The sequence below is a fragment of the Tyto alba genome, unplaced genomic scaffold (genome assembly GCF_018691265.1).
Source record: "Tyto alba isolate M040663 unplaced genomic scaffold, T.alba_DEE_v4.0 Super-Scaffold_29, whole genome shotgun sequence".
NCBI classification, from domain to species: domain Eukaryota; kingdom Metazoa; phylum Chordata; class Aves; order Strigiformes; family Tytonidae; genus Tyto; species Tyto alba.
The window spans coordinates 4,017,300-4,036,090 of record NW_024881303.1 but is presented as its reverse complement, the minus strand read 5'-3'; the positions used below and the strand labels follow the sequence as shown (position 1 = coordinate 4,036,090).

The 18,791-nt window shown below is 50.7% G+C and overlaps 1 protein-coding gene across 1 annotated transcript; it reads left to right on the top strand.

Moving 5' to 3' along the window:
- Nucleotides 1-8,905: 8,905 nt before the first annotated feature.
- Nucleotides 8,906-15,968, top strand: GNPNAT1 (glucosamine-phosphate N-acetyltransferase 1). Its single transcript, XM_042799263.1, has 6 exons — nucleotides 8,906-8,999; nucleotides 11,653-11,840; nucleotides 12,556-12,618; nucleotides 13,276-13,403; nucleotides 13,914-13,975; nucleotides 14,443-15,968. Exons 2-6 carry the CDS (start codon nucleotides 11,669-11,671, stop codon nucleotides 14,588-14,590), a joined length of 573 nt encoding a protein of 190 aa, XP_042655197.1. The 5' UTR covers nucleotides 8,906-8,999; nucleotides 11,653-11,668; the 3' UTR covers nucleotides 14,591-15,968.
- Nucleotides 15,969-18,791: the final 2,823 nt, after the last annotated feature.

Here is an 18,791-nt window from a genome sequence, read left to right as displayed (position 1 = left end):
ATGAAGGCAAAGAGCGAGCTGCTGTTCGCAATCAGTGAGCTTGAGGAAAGAGTTTTGGGTGTTTTGCTTTTGCCCTGATGAGGCAGCGAGGGTGAGGAGGGCTCTCAGGAATGGTAAACCTGGGAAGAAGCAGCCCAGAAAGTCTTGGAAAGGCTCTAGGTGTAACGCTGGGAGCTTCGGACATGCCCAGGGTTTAGCAAAGCAGGATGAGGGAGGACGCTGTGACAGGCATCAGACCAAACACAGCCCAGAGAGACGTCCCTGCCTAGAGCTTGGGTCCTGAGCCAGCGATCAGACCAGCCCATCCCCTCCATCTGGCCCCCCCCCACAATGAAAAACACCCCAAAACCACCCTCAGCCAGCCCAGCCCCTGCAGTGTCCCTATCCCTGCCCGCCTTGCCAGAGGGACAGAGCTGCCCCGTGGCCACCCCCAGCCCCGCTCCGCGCCGTGCCCCGTCCTGGGCGGCCGTCTGGAGGGACCACATCTGATTCACATCGTCCCACAGCTGAAAATCGTGTGTCAGGCACTTCAAAGGACACAGCCTTACAGCCCAGGGGATCCCCTTGAACTCGACAGCAAGCCGCCCCGCCGCGGGGTCTGGGTGATGGCCGGGGGCGGCTGTTTTATCTCCTGAATGATTTTTCCCCTTCTCATAAACAGGAGAGGATGGGAATTTGTCTGAGAGCGACGGGGAAATGCCGGGGGTGGGGGGAGGGAGTGGGATGTTAAATCTTCAAAAGCACCAAAGTGCCAGATACTGGAAGAGACCCTGAGAGCAGGCAATGTCACGGGTGGGGGAGCAAGCTGAGCACCGGGGAGTGCAACTCTTTTATGCAGAGTTGCAGAAAAAGCAAAAGAAATTCATTTCAATGACTTAAAAGATGAGTGGAGCGACCCTGCTAACCCTGCAAGATGAAGTCACGGAGGTGAAGAGCCACGCTGCCCCGAGGGGGGACCTGCCCCTGGGCACGGCGTGGTGCACAGAGCAGAATCTGGCCCCGACTGCTCCCCCGGCACCCGCAGCCAAACCCCAGCTACCTCAGACATCCCCGCGGCCTGGGAAGGAGCCCAGCGGGAACCCACGCCTCCCACATTGTCCCTCAAACCCTCTGCCACCAAGTCAATCCCGGCCCCCTTAACGACGCAGTTAATTAACCCAGAGTTCCAAAATAGCCCTGCAGGATTTCCTGCCTCCCCTCCAACAGCACCACAAGGTAAGAGGAAGGAGGAGAAGCTCGTAAAGCAGAAATAAGGGAAGATGCTCCACGGAGCCCATGGTACATCGCTGCATTATTGCTCTCATTTAATTTAGAGCGATCACCCGTCCCTCCCCTGCCCACACACACCCGAAGCACATCCTTCCCGGCCCACGCATGCAACGTGCAGGCATAAGCCCTGCAAGATACACTAGGATTTATTAAATTCAGGTCATTAAATTCCCAGGAAGCGCCTGGGGAATGGGGATGAAGGCAGAGCTGCAGGGACCTCATCGTCTGCCCGGCTGCAGGAGCGCATCCAGACATGGAGCGAGCTGAAATCTGATGTGTAATAACTCCACCTAGAGGGAAAAGGGACGGATGGGTGAGACGGACCATGGGCAACCGTGGCACGGCCAACCACATTCCCAGTCGCCTGCGGGCTAGGACAGAGGAGGGATGGCTACCTGGACATGGAGATGGTCCTGCTGCCAGTGGCCCTGGGGCACCCGAGTGGGTACATCGCAGTGGCACGATGCTCGGTCCCATGGGTGCATCAGCCACCATCAGTTCTCAGTGAGCCCACAACCAGCTCTCATCCAAAGGCCCAGCTGTCCCTGTCCACCCCCAGGACCAGTTGCCACTCACTGGTCTCACACACCAGATTTGTGGCCGTTCCACGGGCGACCCTCCGAGTCCTTCACTCAGGGCATTTCCCTCTTGTTATTTCCTTGCTGACACCCGGAGTTTCACTCCTCCCCGGCACTTCCTTCAGCACGGACGTCTCCGTGGACAGGCCACACAGTTCAAAACTGGTGGGGAAATCAGAGCAAACACTCATCTTGTCACCGTCCCAGTGCTCCAATACATCCAATGCTAAAACGCCCCCCAAATCTGAGTATTTGCTCTCTGCAACCACAGGCTCTGGCCTGCTTTCATTTCTCTTTTTTTCAATGGCATATCCATTTGCAGTTTGGTCAGAGATAGTAAGAGCTGAGAAGTGGGAGGAAGGGAAGAAGGGAAAAAGGGAGGAAGGGAAGAAGGAACCCTTCCTTCCTTCCTAAGGAGGGAGGGAGGCCCCTCATCCCAGGCAGGGGAGGTGGGGGCACCGCGCAGGAGCAGCCCACCTCAGCACAACCTTTGCAAAGACCTTAACAAACTACTGAAGTTTTCACAGCCTGGCTCACCCTCTCCAGGAGTGAGCCGGCAGCCAGCAGCCACCACCGTGCAATTCTGAGAAACCCCCCAATGTTTTCTCCTCCTGCCTTTTCCAGGCCCCCACTTATGCCAACCGGCTGCTGAGCCTCACTTCAGCCCCACTGCCCTTCCCACGGGACTCCTGCCTGCCCGTGCCGGCTCTGAGCATGGGAATCGGCCACCCATTTTTTTTTTTTTTTCTTTGTAACCTTGGAAATCAGAGACCAAGGGAACATAAGCTTCAGCTTCTGTTTAACAACCGCCTCTTATCACTGTTCACACAATGCAGCCCAGGCGGAAGATAAAGCATTTTCACCGCGATGGATAAACAAAGATCAAGCCTGCCAAGCGGCTTGCACGGCGATGTTGTCCTCTGCCTGCTCAGCTGCCCAGATTCGGGGTGTGCTTCTTCCCAGGCCCCACGTTCAGTTCCCCAGTGGGTGCAGGGGTCCAGCTGGCCTGGCAGAGCCTCCCCTTGCTCCCAGCTCAGCCGGTTGTTAACCACTTACTTCCAAACTGCTGCACGCTTTGTCCCGGCAGCCGGGACGTGTCAAGGCTTTTCTGCTGGGGCCGCTGCCGAGCCTTCGGCCGGGGTGGCTGCAGAGCTGCCGTGCCGGGACTCACGTACAACCAGGGTGCGAGAGCTCCCCCCCTGCCTCCAGCTCCTCTCCAAAGCCCTTCCCGCTGCTCATCCCGCCAAGGTGGCAATTTTGCCTTCAGGTTTCAGATGACCTGACGGTGCAGGATGGACACTCAGCCGTGCCCAAACCCCAGCTGCCCCACAGCAGCAGATTGGCCGGTCTTGTCCCTTAAATACATCCCCCAGCATCCACGGGAGGGGAGCACGAGAGATCAGTGATGTATTCCCTTTGAGGAAGCTTTGATCCTGAATTTAATTGAGCTCAAAGAAACACGACATTTGGGAAATACAGGAAGGTCCTTCTTAACTGGCCCACTGGCGGGACGTCGGGTGAGACAGCATGTTTGCAGAGACAGTTGCTAGACAAATGCCATCTTGGTGCCACCAGCTTGTATTTGGTGGAAGGGGAAAAGGTAAAAGCTGTTATTTACTCACTGATCCATCCAGAGAAAATGGCTTATCGAATCCACAATGTGCTCATTTTGCACGGGAAGGGTGGGGAGATCTGTCATCCGGAGTGCTCTGCCTGCAGCTGATGTGAAAATGTCCCTTTACCTGCAGGGACCGTAAATCTCTGGAGTTACCAGCAATGCACAGCAACTGAGCACCACGCAGCCACTCACTTTCCCCTTCACCCACCCAGCGCTAAGAAGGAGAAAATAAGCTAAGGCTTGGGATTTGAGATAGGACAGGGAGGGATGAATCACCCATTATGGTCATGGGCAAAAGAAAGACTTGCTAGGAGAAGAAAAAAAAAAAAAAGTATTACAGACACTAACATCAACAACACTTAACAGACAGAGAGAGCAGGACAGTGAGAAGCATTACCACATCTTGAGAACACCTTCCCCCCTCCCCTCCTTTCTTCCTGCCTCAGCTCTGCTCCCGATATCTCTATCTCCTCCCCCCGCGGCGCAGGGGCAGGGAATGGGGGGTGCAGTCAGTGCTGCCGCTGCTGCCATCTTCGGTGGGGGGAAAGAACTTCTGCTCCAGTGTGGTCCCCCTCTCACAGGAGACAGTCCTCCACAGCTTTCCTCCAACTTGAGTCCCTCCCATGGGCCGCGGAGTTTCCCTAGCTGCTCCAACGTAGGACACCAATTTTCTCTGACTGGATTCCCTCCCACGGCTGCAGCCCTTCCTGAGCTGCTCCAGCGTGGGACACCCCCTGCACGCTGCAATCCTCCCAGCGCTGAACTACAACAGCAGGGGCTGCTTCTTCCCACAGGATCCCGGCCTCCTTTGGGCGCAGCCACCTTAAATGGCCAAGTGGAGCCACCCACAGACCCATATATCAGTGTCTGCTCCACCACAGACCTTCATGGGTGGCAGAGGGGGCAGCCCTGCTGTGTCACCACAGGATACAGGGGGGTCTCTGCTCTGGCACACCTCCCCCCCTCCTTTCTTCCTCCATTCCTCCACTGACCTTGGTGTTCACGCAGATGTCACAACTCCTCCTCACAAGTCCAACAACTCCTCCCAGGTCCCTTCTTAAATACATTATCGCAGAGATGCAGCTGATTGGCTCGGCCTTTGTGCAGAGGTGGGTCCGACTTGGAGCCAGGGGAGCTTTGAGGGGGCCACCCCTGTAGCCCCCTCCCCTGCTACCCAAAACCCCCACCACTCACTCTAGTCCAGGACACAAGGCGACAGCAAAAAATAAGTTTCTTGCTGGAGCTGCTTTCGTGTATTTTTTAAGCCCTGACTTGGACTCTGAGGTGGGATATTTGAGTATTAACGAGGCGTGATGCTGTTAGCCTCAGGTGGGGATTTTCTCCATTAAAAAATAGAAAGTGTTTCGGGGCCATGGGTGGGAAAGACAAGAAAACCTGAAGACACTGAACACACGCTTTTTTCAGCCTCTGGGGTTGGCAGGATGAGGCTGCCTCTGCAAGAGGTGGCCTCTGCTTCCCCCTGAAAGCAACGGCTGGGACAGGGGGCTGCGACACACCCCTGCTTCCTAACACTTCCCCTTCCCCTGCAGTTTAATTATATTTGACTTCTTGGCTAAAGATGGGGTAATTATTTCCTGCGAGGTGGACACAGTCCAGATGCACTTCTCCTTTCATAACTGCACTAGCGTTATCATAAATCCCACAGAAATGCCATTTCCCAGGTCCCAGGAGGCCATCTGGATGGCGGCAGAGCTTTGCCGAAGACTGCTCGGTTTCCCCTACGGCTTTATTAAGTTTGAGCAGGTTTTATTTAGTTTCTTGTTATCCATCCACAGGCAACAGTTGGAGAGACACAGCAACATCTTTTTTTCCTCTGGTAGATAGATGAGGGCTAAGCAGGCGCTGGGTCCTCTGCAAAATCCAGGTGCCCAGAGCTGGTTTATGCAGCTCTGCTGCAGACATTTCCACCACTCGGGATTTATTGGCTGGATACAGCCCAATCTACGAGAGGTTAAAAAGAATCAAAGAGGCTGGTCCCTAGGTATACTGAGCCCTGAGCATCTGTTTCCAAAACAGAATGTAAACAGTTTTATTGTGGCAAGGATTTATTCGTTTTTACTGCCTTGTGTCATACGGCCAAAGGACAGGAGAGCACTTTTTCTCTCCTCATAAAGCAGGGTGTGTTTCAGACTCAGACATTTACATCAAGCAAGTGCATGGCTCCTTTCCCATCTTTCTGACTGTCCCGCAGTCACAAATTTGCAATTTCCCTGCCTTATGACTGCCTTGTTCCAGCGCTGGCAAATATGAAGCAGCCAGAGAATATCATTTTGCTGTTTTGTTTTGGGGTTTTTTTTTCTGCAACAAAATACACTGCAGCGGAACTGAAGAGAAGAACACATCCATGACACAAGTGGAAATGTCTCATTTCAACTTTCCCCTTCCTTTCCAGCAACCAAATCCTGGTCTTGGAGGTAATGGGGAGATTTATTGGTTGGTTGCTGGCCCTAATCACTTGACCTTTAAAAAGCCACCACCTGGGATTCAGAGATGTCTCAAGGAGATGTGAGAGCTCAGCAGCAGCCACATGCCTTTCATCAAGCTTTCAGTAAGAAGCGAAGCCTGTTTCACATGTGGATTCTCAGGAGCCTTCACAAAGCAGCTGAGCCCTGATCCAGTTTCCCCTTGCTGAGTAATCCAGTCCTCCTCTGCTGGCCACCTCTTCTTTAAAATTCTGTAGGAGCACCACCATCTCCTCCCAATGTGGTTAAAAGGAGAGAAAAAGCTTAAAACTTAACACAGAGGGAAGAGGGTGGCTGAAAACCAGCTGGCGCCGTTCTGCCCCTGCCTGCACAAATTGTCCCAGGTTTTACCAAAGGGTTTTGGAAGGACCCTAGAAGAGTGTAAAAAGTGAATCTTTGTGAAAGGTTAATCCCCTCACAACAGCGGCCCTTCTCCAAAATGTCTCTGGGTTCCTGAAGCGGAATAGAGCTTTGGAGGTGCTGGCAGAGGCACTGTTCAGTTTAAGCCCCTCCATCAGGGCAGGTTACTTTGCTCTCTGCTTGCAAACCCAGTTGAAAAGGGTCTGTTCTTCCCTCTATCCATAGCCCAGCAAATTCACCTTTCCTTGGGAAGGTTATTCCATCCAGATGATTTTCCTGCACTGGTTTAGACTCACGCTGGTAAAAATCCACATGCAGAAAGGTTTCTGTTCTCAAGCCAAGCTGAATTCTGTACCTCTGGTGTTAAATAGGACAGGACCGGTCTCCAGGACTAACAAAAACGGCCCTGCTGGGGCAGGACAAGAGGTTTAACCAAACCAATGGGTTTTTCATCATTGTGCAACATAACACTGTGGCACAGTAGGAGCTCTGGAGGTCAGAAGTGGATACACACAGAGAGCATAGCACCGCTCAGCTGCAAAATACCATGGGCCAGATGTACCTTGTGGGTCGGGATGTCCCTACGCAGCCGATTGCCAGAAACAGGGAGGATGTATGTGGATAAGGCTTGTCCAAAACCCACCAAATTCCCCGTGCAGGTCCAGGACCTCTGCTCCAAGCCTCACTGGGGAGAGCTGGGCTGACCCCATGTGGTCATGGCCTTGTTATGACATATTATTTTTAAAAAGACCTGACTTTTCAGTTTACTTAGGTAAAATGAAAAACCTACCTCACACCTGTAAAATCTTCCCATCAAGGAAAAGGTACCGTGGAGGGAGTTAATCTAAACACCCGTTTGTAATTTTTCATGCAGTAGAAATGTGTCTGCACTCCCAGTTTCCCTGTTTAACCAGCCAAAGAAGCGCTTCCCCGTTTCGTGCACAGACACAAGGTATGGTGTCCATTTTTCAGCATGGAGGGGACCTTCCTGGTCCTCCTAATCCCTCAAAGCAAATAGAGAAGGGACAAGAGGGGAAAGCTCACACCCAGTTTGTGCCTTTCCCTCACAATAAAAGGTTAATAGTCGCGGTGATTCACCCGCGCAGCCCCCGGCCCTGGCTGGGCTGGAGAAGCTTGGGGTCAGCATCGCCCCCATATTTTGGGTGTGCCTGAGCCCAGGGAGACTGGCGTGTGTCATCTGGTCACTCTGGGCCCGAAGTAAAAACTAAGTAATGTTGATTGCTTCCACGGTAACAGAGCGTGATTCATTCTGAGGGTAAAGTAACCGGGAGGAAACATGGAAAATGAAAATCATGTCTCAGAGGCACGTTGTACAATTATCTTGTTCAGCAGGCCTCCTGCCCCACGCTACATGCGTGCCTTGACCTCAGCTATTTATAAAACGGTCTCTTGAGATGACTTCTGTTTTGTTTTGTTTTTTTTTTTTCTGTTGAAAAGGAAGAAAACTCCTCACTCGTGCCCCCTGCCAGCCTCGGAGGCTGAACAAGGCCCATCCCAGCACAGGACGGCAGGTCTTGTTCAAGGGGGGTGATGTAGCTTCCAAAAACCATCCTCCAGAGATTAGAACTGCCAAAGTGAGGGATGTTTTCGTGACAAAAGTTGCTGCCACCTGCAGCTCCTCAGGAGAAAGAGGAACCTTTGTATAGTCCTTTCATCTGAGTCGTCCCTCCTCAGATAGCCCGAGCCCCTCCTGAGCTGCAGCTGGCTCTGGATTGAAGAGAGCAGCCATTCAAAACCACCAAGCAGTTTCCTGGAGGAACTCTGGAGGGCAAACCCCAGTGAAAACACAGGGAAACTAATGCAGAGTAGCCAGTCTGTGATCTGCCTAGTGATCTGTTGCTTCTGAAAAGCATCATACAGATCTTCACTGACCTCGCGTGCTCTCTGGGCCTCAGTTTTACCTCTCCCCAGGAAGAAAGTCCTGCAGCCAGTCAAAACAAATACCAAAATCTTGATGGGAAAAGGCAGCTGGCTGAAAAAACCCTCACCACGCTGCAGAGAAAGCAGGCATGGATGAGAGGATAGCGCGATCCAGCAAAGACCTGCTCCACGGAGCAGGATTCCCCCACAGCCCACTGGAAAAAAAAAAAAAAAAAAGTCATTCTCAGTGCTGAGGGGCACTGCCTGCTCCCTTGCCACCCCGCCTCGCTCCCGGGGGGATGCTAGTTGAAGGAGGCGGAGGGATTTTCTCTCGGGGTCAAAATCCTGTCAGGGCAAGCGCCCCCGAGGTGGAACGGGGCAGTGGGACCTGAGAGAAAACCGCCGAGGCCGGGCAGGGGCAGCGACCAGCGGCCGCCATTTTGCCGCCGACTCCCGAGGCCCGCGGCGCGAGGAGGCAGGAGGGGCGGGGCCTCTCCCTCGGAGGGGGCGCGTTCACAGCGCCACTGCCCAATCCGCGAGCGGGGAGGAGGGGGCGGGGCTTTCCCCGAAGGTCACAAGGCCGGCGCGGAGGCGGGCCGCGGGGGGGGGGGGGGGGGGCGGATGATTGGCTGATAGTTGGATGATTGGCTGATAGTTGGCTGATTGGCGGATTGGCTGATTGGCGGATTGGCTGCGCGCTGGTGTGCGTGAGTGGCGGGCCCCGCCCCCCCCCCCCCCGCTGCCACGTCCGTGCGGCGCCTGCGGCGGAGCCGGTGCGGGCGGCGGTTGGCGCCGCGGCCTCGTGCGCGGGTGAGTTTCTTGGGGGCGAGGACGAACCACACGCGCGGTTCCTCAGCGACCCCCGCTGAGAGGCGGGACTGCGGGGACCCCGCTGAGGGGGCTGGCTGTGGGGTGAGGGACCCCCACCGCTGAGGGGGACACCCCCCCACCCCCCCCCTGCTGAGGGGCTGCGTATGAGGTGAGGGGGAGACCCCCCCCCCGCCGTTGAAAGGCTGTGGGGTGAGGTGAGGGGGACCCCCACTGCTGAGGGGCTGTGGGGTGAGGGGATCCCCCCCCCCCCCGCCGAGGGGCTGTGTGTGGGGTGAGGGGGACCCCCCCACTGAAGGGCTGAGTAGGGGTCTCACCCCCGAGGGGCTGCTTCAGCTGACGGGATATGTGGGGACCCCCTGAGGGGCCGTGTGGGGGCTGCCTCTCGCCCCACGGGACAGGGCTGGGCTCTGTCACCTCGTCCCCCGCTGCCGGGGACATGGCAAAGGGCTTGGCCAAGCACCCATCGCCCCCCCAACCCCTGGGGAGGGGATGGGGGGGGTGTCACCCTCAGGCAGGCAGCTCATCTCGGGGGGACCCCCAGCTCCCTCCCCACCAGCTTCCCGGGGCAGAACAGAGGGCGGTGGGATGGGCGAGAGGGACCAAGCGTGTCCCGTTAGCGCTGGCACAGCCCCCGTCCCGCTACCGACACGGGTGGGGAGCTCGGGATGCTCCGGGGGAGGCTTTGGGGGTGCACCGGGGCCAGCACCAGCTTGGTGTAAGCTGCACCGGCTTGGTGTAAGCTTGGCAGGCCTGGAGGGGCAAGAAGTGACCTATCGAAACAGGCCAGAGCTCTTCTTCCTCGCTGTACGTTGATGCTTTTTTTTTTTTTTTTTTTCTAGTGGCCAATGCGTTTCTATTAAAGTCAGTCATATTCCTGACTCCAGAAAACACGTGAAGCTTCAAATTTCTTCCTGCTCTAGCTGTGCTAGATATAGTTTGAAAAATAACTTTTAGTTTTTCCTTCATGTGCTTTTCTACTGCTCTGTGCACTTGGCATTCTGTAACCCTGAGCTGAAATTAATTAGACTGATTCTGTACAGACAACTGCTTGAATGTTTTTATGAACACTCATGAATTCTAGAAAGGGTTTGTAATGGGACAGAGTAATGGCAACATTAGAATAATAGAGATGTAGGAACGGAGATACCAAATGTATTTCTAGAGGCAGAGAGACTTACGTTTTGTCTAGCAGTGACATAATTAATATGCCAGCGATGGGCATGCAGTCCTTCGCTCGTATTGGCGTGATCTGATCACTAAAGCTCAGGTCTGGGACGTGGAAGACCTGGATTCTCACTCCTGACTCTCCCATCTATGGAATTGTTTTTCCTGCTGTTTCATTCTGAAAACTCATATAGGATGGGAATTTGTATTGCTGTTTAATTGCTATAACAGGAATTTTTTTACTTTGATATACAAGATTGAGATAAGAATGGGGGTTTAAAGGCCAATGTATGCCAGCAGGTGGCATTAAAAAAAAATTTTGTGTGTTGTTTTTTTTTTTTTCCCCGAAGTTTTTTTCAGTTGGGTTTCCAGAGCTGCCTTCAGTTTTGAGGCTCAGATGCTGCGCTGAGATGCCTCATAGCTAATATGCTCTGTACTTCCTCTGAGCAGTTTAACAGGGCTGTAAGATGTCTAATTTTGAAAAGTATTCATCCCAAATGCGTGCTTCTTTCTGATGTTTATTTGGCCTGTCCAACAGTGTGTGACTACCCTTTTATGGTCCAGCTAAGTTAATTTGAAAATGCATAAAGAACTTAGTTTCAGAAGTTCCCATGATATGCTCTGTTCCTACCAGAAACCCGGCTAGGTATTCCACAGGTGACAAAGAATTATTTATCTATATCTAGCAATTAGGAAAGTATATCCCTGTGCTTCCTCTTATCCTTAATTCTGAGTAATAGACCATTCCCAAATCTCTCGTTAATCATTAACAGGTGTCTCACTGTCATCTTGGCAGTTTTGTGCTTTACCCGTTAATGGACAACGAGGCGCTGCGCTTCACGGCTGAGGCAGCGTCAGGTTTTGTAAATGCACAGAGCAAACGTGACTGTATGAGAGAGGCAGTACGGGCTGTAAGTGTGTGTGCAGGCTGGTGTATCATCTGTGTTTTCATATGTGTGATGTAGTGCCTCTTGGCTGAGACACTAAATATTTATGTGATGGGACTGGTTAATAAAAGTGTTCTGCTCCTACCGCCACTAATGCAAATGATCTCCTCTGTCCTCGGTAAAGAGTACGTTGGGGAGGTTTGTTGAGAGTGTGAGATGCTTTCCTTTTCGGAGGGCTATAGAGGTTAAATATCCTAGTCGATGTCTTATCTGTTTGTTTGGGGTTTTTCCCCCAAGAGAAAAAACTTCTCAGGTGACCACAGAAACGCCCCATCTGTGGACTTGAGATAAGGTGCGCGGTGTCAGCGCGTGCGCTCTGGGTCTGACCCAGCGGCCTAGCCCGGCGAAGGTTGAGGACCTTCAATTGCAGATAAAGTGAACAGCAGTTCTGGTTTCATTCACCTTTCTTCACGTCCCTGAGGAACATCACACGGCATGATATAATCAGAGGAAACAGCACATTTAAAGATTAAAACAAGAGCAAACCAGAATGTCCCTTACCCATGTCCCTTCTGTTCCAGAACACCCGTTGCAGCCATGATGCCTGTTGCCACTGTGATGCCGGATGACACACCGATGTTTGACCCAAATATTCTACATGAACTTGACTGGAGCGAGAACACGACGACATTTTCTCCTGCTATTTCTCCTCTAGATCCAGGAGATGGCCTAGTTTTGAGACCACTTTGCACAGCAGATTTAAATCGAGGTAGGATCCTGTTTAACAATCACCACAAACAAAAACTGGGTGCTGAACTAGATAATATGTATTTCTGCTTGATCTCTCACTAGATTAGGATTGCTCATTTTATCCGATTTGGGTTATTTTTATCAGTAAGCAACTTGAGCACTTAGCACTGTGGATTGGTGCTATGCTAGGTGACCCTCAAAATTGTTTCTGGTGTTTAATAGCCTCAAAATTTAAGGCAAGTCTTCCAAATAATGCACAGCTTCCTATTTACCACAACTTTAGACAGGGAGTACAGTTGTGCATATACTGTTTCCTTTAGTATAAAAGTAACGTGAACCGACATACCCCTCTTAGTACGCAGAGACTTCCTCAATTCTGTAATTTGGATAAAAAGGTTGTTTCTGAACATAGAGCTTAATATTGCGTAATTTTAGGCTTATACTTTTCTTTCTTAAACGTATGCATCCTCTGCACTCAAGCTGCAGTTTGCTGCCGATGCATTAGCTGATCCTTCAGCGTTGCTCAAGGCGGGAGTTTGGTTTTAAGATGACAATCTAGTTCCACGATACGCAGGGCGCAGGCTTTCACCTGCAACTGCACTGGATGGTGTCACGGGGATGTTAACTCTCCAAACAGCCGTGCCGGGTTGTTCTGCACTATTTGGAGCTAACTGTGTGTCTCTGTCCCTCACTGAGAGTTGTTTGTTCCCCGCCCCTCCCTTCTTTTATAACAGGCTTTTTTAAGGTTCTGGGTCAGCTGACTGAAACTGGAGTTGCAAGCCCAGAGCAGTTTATCAGTAAGTATATCGTTATTTCTTGGCATTTCTACAGAGGTGGTTGGGAACCAGAGGATACTGATGCTGACAGCAAAGCTGCTTGGGTGTGAGGCTCCTGCCTGCCCGATGCCAGAGGGATTTATCAGCTCGGCTCCCCTGAGGCAGCCTTTGGCACTCAGCCCTGGAGCCAGTGGCAGCTATCCCGAAGGGCTTCTTGGCTGGGACGGGTTTGAATTGTGTACCTGCTTTCGAGACTGAGCTTTTTGAGACCGACCTGGCAGAAGGGACTTGCTGGGTGATGGCTTGTTCTGGCTGAATTATTGCAGCACCAAGAGCGAGGCAGAGGCTTGGCTTTGATCACAGCTCGGCAGCGGCCTGAGCTTGCTTCACTGCTTTGGCTGAGATGTAAGAAAACTTAGAGGTGCCCATCTGCAGAGATGCTGGGGCCGGAGGGTTCTCCCAGCAGCTGAGGAAAAGGCATTTGTTTTTTTTTTAATTTCTGCTTTTGCCTGGTTCTGACTCCAGGATTTTCAGGTTCTGGGGCTTTGGGCACATCTTCCTTTGTGATCCTGAAGCCCGCAGGAATCTGCATGCAGAATCTGTTGCGAGTGTTAAGACTTCGCAGCAATTTAATCTGAGATTAACGCTGGCTGCTCTGCTGTCGGTCTGCTCCCACAGAAACCTTTGAGCACATGAAGAGATCTGGAGATTACTACGTTACTGTCGTGGAAGACACAAATCTTGGACAGATTGTTGCTACGGCAACGCTGGTGATAGAACATAAGTTCACTCACTCTTGTGCAAAGGTATGTTCTCCTGCTGCAGCTGTAAAGTGTGGAAAAGGATCCTGTCCCCCAACTCCCCTCTGCATGTTATTTTTATGGTGTTACTGTGAGATGCAAGTACCTCCTGCATTTGAAAAGGACCTCCCGTCCTTGGGTGCTCAGCTAAATAGTAAAAGAAAGCTTTGGCTTCTCTTAAGGAAAAAGAACAGTTTGATGTCTGTCTCGGTCTCCCTCCCAGTGAGCTTTTGAACTAGTCAGACTGGGTTCTGCCCGAGCAGATGGCTGAGGATCTCGCTGCTGTGGAGTCCCAGCTAGACGTGTGGAAACAGGGAGCTAGAGAGAGGTACAAATCCCTCGGCGGAGAGAGGCTGTGGTGCGACTGCAGCTCCTGCTGGGGAGTGGAAGGGGCACAGCCACCACCCCAGGAGTTGTATCTAAATAGACAGCAGAAAATCCAAGCAGGAAACAAAGCAGCGGGGGGACTAACACAACAGCATCCTACTCGGCTAACACTTGCCTGTATTTTCACAGAGAGGACGGATAGAAGATGTAGTAGTAAGTGGGGAGTGCCGAGGAAAGCAGCTTGGTAAACTGTAAGTATTTCGTCACCTTTGCCAGTCAAGAGGAGGCAGGCAGCAAGCCCTTGGCCAGTTCATTTCTGTCCCCCCACCTTACCACGCTGATGGGCGCCAGCAAACCAGCTGGCAAAGGCGGCTCAGCAGAGCCCTGAGAGCAAGATTTTTAGCTCTGCAAGGCAGATCCTCCCCAGCCAGACCCGTGAAAAGAATTTAGCCAGAATTTATCGCTAGCTGGCAGAGTGCAAGCTGAGGTTCTTATAACAGCAACATAAAATTGTCTGCAAGACGCTGGTACTTTGTTATTTTTTTTTTTTTCCTTGGGATAGCAACTATTCTGTGTAGTAGAGGAAAATGCAGTGTGCTGTAAAACTTCAGTATTGTAGCTCTGGTAACTTCAGCTAATTAAATGTTAATTGATCCAGTGTTCAAGGGTGTTTAACTGTTGGTTTTCTGTTTGTTTTATTTTTTTTTTTTTTTTTCAGATTAACGTCCACCCTGACATTGCTAAGTAAGAGACTGAACTGTTACAAAATCACACTTGAGTGTCTGCCAAAAAATGTGGATTTCTATAAGAAGTTTGGCTATTCAGTATCTGAAGAAAACTACATGTTTCAACGGTTCTTTAATTAACAACTCCTAGTCCCTTTTTTTTTTTTGTGAAGACTGTTGGTGGAGGAGCTTGTGCTACAAACATTCTCTTCGTGAAAAATTTATATAGTTCATTGCTGCAAATATAACGATCCCTATAAATAATGAATATCAAATGTGTAAATCCTGGAAAAAAAAAATACTGACATTTTAGAAGTGTCCTCTGGGTTAGGAAATAAGCGCTTAGAACTAATTTTTACTACTGTTCAGTCTAAGTGAAGCTTTTTTGTTCTAGCTGTTACAAAGGACTCTTGTTAAAGGGATGGTTTTTAACCAAAGGTATATATTTTTATCTCAAATTTTTTCTTGCATTGTATTTTTCTAAAGGTTTGCGCTTCTTTTCTTGGTAGCCAAAGTACAGCTGCTGGGACTGTTCTGCTGTCCGTACTTCACGGAGGGATGGCGTAGCTCGGGTAGGGATGATGCTTCTCCGCAGAATTAGCGATACAGAACGGGCATTTCTTCTGCTCTTTCCATGAAAGCTCACTGAAGCGCTGTTGATGTTAGTGCACCTGAAGTTTTATAGGCACTATTTTCCAAAACAGAATTTGTTACTGTTTGTGCGGGTCGGGGAGAATCCTTATGGGCTGTGCTGAAGCTGACGTTCCGAGTCTAATAATGGATGTGTATTTCTCACTGCAGGGCTCCTGCACTTTAGCTGATAACTTCTGTTTTCAGGATAATTACTTGTTTTCTGACAAAAAAAAAAAAACAAAAAAAACCAACAAACAACCTGATGGTTTGCGACGGGGCAAAGGTAACTGGGAAACTGGAATGTCTGAGGATACAGCCTGTCTTGAGTGGGGCTGAGGCTAGTGCTGGGTGGGAAGGTGGTTTGGGGTGGGCAGTAATTCCTTCAGCTGCTGTACGTGAGCTCCCGAGGGCTGCGGTCTGGCTGGGGAGGGCTTGTGCCTATGGCACAGCAAAGGAGCAGAGAAATCCCTGGTCCCGCGGGAGCACGGCCGCTTTGCAGCGCCCCTCTTGCTCTGAGACTGGAGAAATGATTTTAGCACTTTTGCCAGCGATGGCAAGCAAATAATGTACAAAGCCCTGGTTTCAACAGTAGTGTTTTGTGCAAAGAGTGACAAATCCTACGTCGATGAATAGGGCATTATAAATACGTGAAGGTTCGTACAGAACAGCCAGTCTTGTTTGTGAACAGTTAGGCCTTACAAAATGTTCTTTCATTGTGGTGTGGAGAGCTACTTTAAGCTGTGGTGGGGGTTCTATTTAATGTTCCTGATGGTACTCCACTCAATATCGTGTTTCCTTGGTGATGTCTGTTTTATTTATTGATTATTTTTAAAAAAAAAATAATTAATCTTTGTTTAAGCTGAATAAATGAAGACTGCGAACTGTATCTTGTCTGATTTTCATGGTGTTGTGTCTAGCAGTAGGTAGGCAGAGTAAGTGTGTACCTGTTGTCTTTCAGAACACTACCACCTGCTCCACAGATAGCTGTTTTCCTTTCCCTCAGTTGAAAAATACCACTTTGTTGAGATTCCACATTGATTTTAAGCCTGTGCCTGCATATTTGCATCTTTGCAAGTCTTCAAAGGCAATTCTGGGCTGGTTATGGCGGTGGAGCCCTTGCTGCAGCCCTGCATGTTTTGGGGGGCAGGCTGGAGTTTCTAACCCCTCACACCCCTGCAGCAAAGCCCATGCACCCCGTTTCCTTAAGGGGGTTCCCCCCTGAGAGCTGGGCTGCTCCCAGCTGTGCTCTGCTGACAGAAGATTGAAGTGGCTTGAGCCTCAACTCTGAACTAATGGTATAAAATCGGCTACTGCTTTAGGCTGGGCCCAAATGACTGAGGTGGCTTTTCTTGCCTTTCACAGTTCTAATTAATTCTGAATTTCCACTAATTTGAAGTGGATTATTGGAATTCCATGATATCTACACCATCTAACTAGCTTCAGGCCCTCATTAAGAGTTAATAAAAAGAAGAGGAGCAGGTGATTGTGTACCCAGCTTAGATCATTGTGAAACAAATGAATTGGGTTGAAAGCTTGGCTTCGTGGCTGCATGACAATGCCTCTGCTGGGCAGAATCCAGCTCCTCAGCATCCCTTTAGCTTTGAAGAGCTCTTTGTTCTGTCCCAGAGGTGACATTCCTGACCTTGGCAGGCCACCACCCCTACGGAAACAGCAGAGGAAAGGTGCTGTCACCTGCTGTGTCACAGCCAGCTAACGGCCGGGCTCCAGGAGTTCTGCAGGAAGAAAACTGGCCCCCGTCTTTCATGAGGAAAGAAAGGATTCGGGCTGGAAGCATCAACCATCGTTTAACTGCCAGATTCTCCAGAGGTTTAATGTTACCTCCTCTTTGAGATTTCATTTTTTGGGTAACAGTTTTCTTGCCATGTGGAAGAGATCTCCAACTTCTTCGCTCCGCTTCCCCCAGGCTGGAAAGGGAACTGCAGCACCTTAATGTACAGCTGTGGATCCCCAAAAATCTGGGTCCTCCCTGCCTCTCCCAGGGCAGAAAATCCAACCTCTACTGCTACTCTAAGGACACAGCAAGGGCCTCCTGCTGCCAATTGCCACCTTTGGTTTAACTGCAGAAAGCAAACAGTAATTGAAATACCTACTGGCAGTAAGCTAACTGAGATATGTCAACAAGTTTTAAATAAAAGACTTAATAATAGGTATGAGGAAAACTAAATCTGAGAATCCCTGAGGATGGGAGAGGCTGTTATCTGCAAGGCAGACAGAGCAGAATGACTGTAGAAGGCAGTAGTGGGGGGTAATGGTATGAAAAAAGTAAGATTGGTGGAAAAGATTTAGTCATGAAGCTTGTTAGTTTGTGAAGCAGGCTCCCCAGGGAAGCACCAGGACCCCGGTGAGGGAACAGAACCAGACTACACATGAACAAGCCTCTCTGGCAGGGGATAGTTCGATGAAGCAAGAGTGTTCTTCCATCTGTGTTTCATCTCTACCCCCTTCCCCGGGGAGCTGCAACAGAAAGCAATTTTGTGCAGAAGTTCTAGTTCCCAGCCTTGTTTCATCAGAAGCTTGGAGCTGGCAGCCTTTGATGAGCTGTGCAAGACAGACGGACATCCCCAAACCTCACTGCAGCCAGGCAGTAGCCTCGTGGGGTGGGAGGTGAAACAGAATGTATTTCCCAACAGCCCCAGAAGCATTCCTGTAAAGAGAGTCAGTTAACAGCACGAAATAAACCCTACAACTGCAAAGCCAGCACTGCACGCTGGGCCGGTCAGCTTAGCACTGACACGGTGTAGGGCTTAAGGGGATAAGAGCAACACTTCCTTTTTCCAAGCTGAAAGTTTCATAACTCATCGTGCATTTCTTAAAAGGTTTTGTTTTGTTTTTTTTTCTGAAGGATTCACACTGCTCCATCACCGACACAGGTGGCAGAGAACAGCCAGCAAAGGGCAAGTGCTGCTGAGGGCGGGTTCAGCGCCCCTGAAGCCGTGACCCCTCCCTGCATTCCACCTGACAAGAGGTTATTGGGCTGTAAAGCCTCACCCCCATGGCCTGGCTCAGCAAAAAGCCCTGACTTCCTCCAGGATTTCCTCCTCAGGTGTCACCAACCTCTCTCCTAGCAGCCTGCTTTAACCCAGGCAGTAGTTTCCAAACCAGAATCTGCTACCCACTTGTAAGAGCCTTGACACAGGCCAAGCGCCCGGTCTGGCTCTGGAGGGACTGCCCCTCAGCAAGCCTTCCCCAGAGCTGCCAGACAAGGCAGAGATCAGTGACTAAGCAAAGATCAACAAGTCCCAGGCGTGGGCAACTTGCCTTGGATATACAAAGTGAGGCAGAACTTCTACAAAGTAAACAGGCTCCTACAAAGTAAACAAGGTGCTGGACAATCCTCCAGCAAAAGGTGGCATCAGAAGAGATCCTCACGGTAAAAAATGGCTTTAAATTTGTGCCTTCAGATTCAAAGGTATGTGCCCTCAGAGTCCCCCACAGCGCAGGCTGCAGCTCTGGCTGTATCAGAGTACAGGGAGATGCTGGATGCTCGGATCCCCAAGTGACTTTTATAAATTGATTCAACTCTGGAGCCCACCTGTTCCCTGTTACAATATAGCCTAATTACAAGCTCAGATTTCCCAAATACCCAAGTTCTTCTGACAGCTTTGTAATTTGCTCAGCCACCCCAATGCTCTGAAGGAGCCACCACTTCATTCCTGTCTTTCATGCAACAGACTGGCAAATAAAGCAG